Genomic DNA, 5,152 nt, shown 5'->3' with positions numbered 1-5,152 from the left:
TAAAAATGTTTAAATATATGTATTATAATAAAAATCTAATGTACATATATTTTGTTAAAGTCTTTTAATTCGCAAACAGAAGAACTGAATATAAAAATATTCTATTAACATGCTTTGATACTAATTATGTATGATTTAAACAGGTTTCTTATTTTGTAAAAGATTAAAGATATGCATATTTACAGTTGTAATATATTATATTTAATAAAACATTTTTCGTGTAAATATTATTAGTAAGATAGAAGTAGAATAAAAATGGTACATTAATTGGTAAAGCTAATAATTAAATTACAAATATTTGAAAAATTATGTATAAGGAAGAAGGTTGAAATCGGTAAATAAATTTAACAAAATGTAAAGTGATCTCCGAAGAGAAATAAAAATTTTTTTTGTTAAATAATTGATAAAATTGCATTAAATATTTCCTTTAAAAGCATTAATAAATTATCACAGTTAATGAAATATCGATAATGTATGTTGAATAATTACATATTTCCTTCTAAAACATCAATAAATTATAATATTTGATTATGTATATAACGTTAATTATGAAAACACTTACTAATTAACACAAGAAAAAAATATTTAACATACCAAATGTATTCAAAGTTAAAATTGACTGCTGTGTCTTCGATGTATTCATTTTTCTACATTTCATACAGAAGGTACAATTTAAAAGAAACATATGTTGCTATGTGGTGTACCATTCAATCTGTATAAAGATTTTGCAATTTTTAATGCTGTATTGAAAGGAAATTACATTTCTGTCCCTTTTGTATCGAAATGGGAATTGATTTGAATGAAGTTGCAAAATAAATGAAAAATGATCGAAAAATTCGTAAATTTCAACGTACTTCTATATGCGCGCTATGAAAGGGAAACTACTAGTACTAGGAATCGAGAATTCTCCCCAGTAACAGAATTAAATAAGTCCAGTAACAGCCACCAGAGGTAACAGCGTCGCTAACACGGCCAAGAATTTCGAACCAATGGTAGCACTTGGCAACGAACGGCAGGATGGGACAGATCAGCCCATTGGTCAGGCAATCGCCAAGGGAGTTACGGTGGGACAACGGATAAACAGATTTCAAAGTTTCGAATTGCTCGCAGCGCAGGAACGGCATACAGAGGGAGAGTTGATGTCCGTGTGCGCATGTTTCCCGCGAATCTTACTTCGAATAATTGCGTCGTGAACACTAATATTTCTGATAGTGCGATTTTATATGTCGCATGATTTAGTACGTTTTACGTACACTGTCACGCCGAATTAACAGTGACAAGTGAGAAGCGAAAAGATATCGAACGTTGTTTTCTCCTCGGAACGAACGTAGCGGCTTTTGTTTACGAAGAGGAGAGGGGTGACTTCCACGAGGATTCTCGAGTGCATGCTGCCTGCGAGGCAGTTTCCCGCGCGACGCACGTGAGTTCAGTGAGTGGGGTGATGAGAGATACAAACAGAACTTGCGTAACCTAAGTTTCATAGACAGATGTGATGTGTAGTAAATCGTTGAAACGTCAACGAAGTGAAGAAGAGGTAGTTCTACCGGTATTTGTCAAAAACATTCTCCTCCAAAAAGCTACGGAGATGGATGAAATAGAAAATATAAATATTTGCGAGACGCCTCCCAGCACAATAAACTTGAGCAACCGCAGTTCCCATGACAGTGTCGACAGTGGTTACTTGACTCTTACTCCACATTCTGGTGCGTACACACCGATAATTTCAGGATACAGGTCTAGAGTGTCATGCATTTTGTCGAAAAGACATCACAGACTCAGATTGGATCCTCTTCAGTTGGAACGGGCTCAGAGGCACCGCTTGAAATTGAATCACCTGCTAAATGCGTCTGAATCCGATTATTTAGTTTCTGAGAATTCTGACAGGGACAGCTTGATTCAAGATGTGTCGAGTTTTACCGATGATCATTCGAATTTAAGTCTCGAACACTCGAGCCTGGAATTAGCAAATCAGCACAACGAATGCCGTAAATTCGACGGAAGTTTTCGAAGTAGAACCCGTCGAAATTGCAAAACCACGGTTCCCATAACACCAGCATCGACGAGGTTACAACTTCTTTCGCCACCACCGTCACCGGCGGTGCCTTCTTCTTCGTTTATTGCCTCCGAACCCTTCGAGGAAGATGTAGAAATGAAGCTAGTCATCGTGCATCAGAGCACACCTCAGGTAACCACTTCGCCCAGACAAAAAACACCAGTACCATTTCCACGTATTATTATTTCGCCAACCTGTAGAAAAGCTAGTCCCGCGATTAGTTCAGCAGACAATCAGAAATTAAGCAAGCTCTCTATCACGGATCTTGCTACCGTTGCTGAGATCAAGCCAAAGAGGTTGGACTTCAGTCATCGTGCCTTGGCAGTTGCCTTACACTATCCTAGAGCTACCCCAGATTATACAGGTAGGGAGACAGTGGACATATTAACACTCCTTGGAGAGAAGAGCAATCATTGGAGGATAGTTTCAAAGATATTGTCCTTCTTGGGGTCTCAGGACCTTTGTTCGGTCAGTATGGTATCTAAAACATGGAGGAGAATCTGCACTAGTGACTCTAGGGCCAATACGAGAAGACTGACCCATGTAATACTCAGACAGAATGCTAAAGAGAATCTAAAATTAATTAAAAAATCAAAAATGGAAGGAGATATACAAAACAGTCCTAAAAGTAGATATGCAAGAAAGGGATACCTGTTAGAAGTACAGAATCTTCTCCAAGTCCCAGGAAAGCAGCGACCACCGAGCAGTCCACCTGTTTCTCCTAGCAAAGTAAAATTTCACTCTTTTGTTAAGGTAAGTGAAATATTTTATTTGTTCTATGTAATACATGCTTAAGATAAATAGAATTCATATAGCAAGAAAGTACTATGTAGCCTTAAATTACAGTTTGACGTATGCTTGTGCTTTATAATATTTGACCCAATAGAAAACTAAATGAAAGATTAGGGAAAATTTGTGTGGAGTATGATTTACATTAGATGCAAAAATAAATTCAAAGACAGATTTATTAAAATCATTTTACAATATTTTTTGCAAAAATATATGTGAAATTAATTTTTTATACAATTGTTTCTTCTAGACCAAATTCTATTTTTGTCGGTATTTCATTCTGTAATAATATACAAATTAAAAGTATTAAATGGGGTAATAATTAGTTCATTAACCTTCTTGTATTTCTGTATGAACATGAGAAAAAGCTTGACAAAGTTTCGAATGACGCGAAAGTTGTGCGTTTCAACGGTATGAAGCAGCAGTTTCTCTGGCGGGATCGTATTCGATCCCTGTAAAGAAAGTAATGCATGTTGTACACCAGCGGGAGTCGTGTTCCTAGCCGTTATTGTACAACATCCCTAGATACTCGAGGAATGCATTCAGATTTACGTTCGACATACATACATACCTTACATTTTCATCGTTAAAAGACGAATATCTTAAAGAAACAAAAAAAAACAATTTTTCTATACAAAAATTCTCAATTGTATCAATGTAAAAATTAATTTCAATAACGTTACGCATTTAATTATTCTACATTTATCGATATTGAACGATGCTGGTAATCTCAAATAACGTCGATGAAACGTTTTCGCAAGGCAAATCTAGATTGTAACTTTACTTTTCGTACGATCGTTCGAAAGCGTCGTAATTAATATTCCACGAGATATGTACTATTTAGAGGCAAAAACAAAAATGTTTTCATCCCGACCGAATTTTCGCCTTAATTGAATAATAATGATCTACACGGTATTCGGTGTTCGATTAACGAGAAAAGGACTGCGTAACATCGTGTCAAAGAGATTTCGCTCTACGAAATATCCGTCAGGCATATCTAAACCCATAATTAGGTTGCTTATATTTCTTCTCTCCTGTCGACTTGTGTTGACGGTGGGGCATAGTTTTACGAGCAGAATTTCGAAGAATAATTACGCGGTAGTAATCACCCTATGACCTCCGGTAGCTTAGGATTTCTTTGAACTATCTGTGCCTCTTCTGCACGCCTTGTCGGCGTAATTTGCACACAAGCGAGCGAGAGCGAGCAAGCGAGCGAACTCAAATCAAGCAACTTAATTGTTTCGTTGGTGAGATCGTCTGTTTGACGTTGATTTATCGTGATTTCTTCTTTGAAACACCGCTGCTTGTCAACTACGAAGGATATTCAGTCCTGTGAAAGATCGTCCTCTCGCGCGACGTCTGACGAGTTTTCGTCGCAGCGAATTCTGCTGCGCGCTCCTCTAGGGTTAATTTAAGTGTGTCGAATCTGGGGAGGGATACGAAGAACCAGTACGAAAATTAGTCGTTATGAAATTGTACACTTTTAAGAGGTACAGTTGTTTTGCGATATCATTGAACAGTGTCGTTTGTCTCTTCGTTCAACGAAAGTATACTAATGGAAGGGGGGAGGGAAGTATTGTGCATAGTAGCTGCTTCTACGTATAAAGTGTGAAGTAAGACAAATGGGAAGTAAATGGGTAACGCTTTTACATTGTTGATAATAAAATCAATAAATGTTCCTCAGAAAAATGTTTTACCTATATTTTTATTGAAGAGCAATTTGAAGGTATTAGATTGTTAAATCTTCTTAACCCTTTGAACTCCTAATTTTTTCTTTTCTTTTCAATAACTCATTATTTTGTGTGTTTTATTTGAAATGTACTTTTAAAGACAGTTAGTTGATAGGAGCCAATTTAAACAATTTTGTTTCTACCAATTATATTGAAAATAGCATTGAGGAACATATACATTACCTGTTGCTTACCTAGGTAAAAAAAAAAAAATATTGTGAAGTATAATACATATTTAAATTGGCAACTTAAAAATGTCCCTGTGTAAAAATGTAAAAATATACCTGTGAATAAAACTGATGTTCAGTCACACTTGGTAAAGGAATTCAGAGGGTTAGTACATTTTCACATAAGAAGAAAGAAAATATTTTTTAAAATGTTCATTTTTCATGCAGTATGCATGCAGTGATAATCAACTATTGATGTGAATAAATAAAAAAATTACTTTATTTTTTACTTTGATTGGTATGTAGAATACAATGGTATTGTACTACATATTTCTAATTTTTAATAAACATGGGGTGTTTTGTAATTCTCTGGTTTTTCCAAAAGAGATCATTGAAATTTTCAAGGATTAGCG

The 5,152-nt window shown here is 35.6% G+C and overlaps 1 protein-coding gene across 1 annotated transcript in view; it reads left to right on the top strand.

The window, feature by feature from the left end:
• Positions 1–1,585: 1,585 nt before the first annotated feature.
• Positions 1,586–5,152, top strand: part of LOC108576625 — a 66,569-nt gene continuing 63,002 nt past the window's right edge. The window contains exon 1 of the mRNA XM_017939648.1: positions 1,586–2,806. Coding sequence (XP_017795137.1) covers positions 1,586–2,806 — 1,221 coding nt within the window. The remainder of the gene's footprint in view (positions 2,807–5,152) is intronic.

The sequence above is a fragment of the Habropoda laboriosa genome, unplaced genomic scaffold, assembly GCF_001263275.1.
Source record: "Habropoda laboriosa isolate 0110345459 unplaced genomic scaffold, ASM126327v1 scaffold430, whole genome shotgun sequence".
Lineage (NCBI taxonomy): Eukaryota > Metazoa > Arthropoda > Insecta > Hymenoptera > Apidae > Habropoda > Habropoda laboriosa.
Note: the sequence above shows the minus strand (reverse complement) of the source record. Positions and strands in the feature narration are given on the sequence as shown.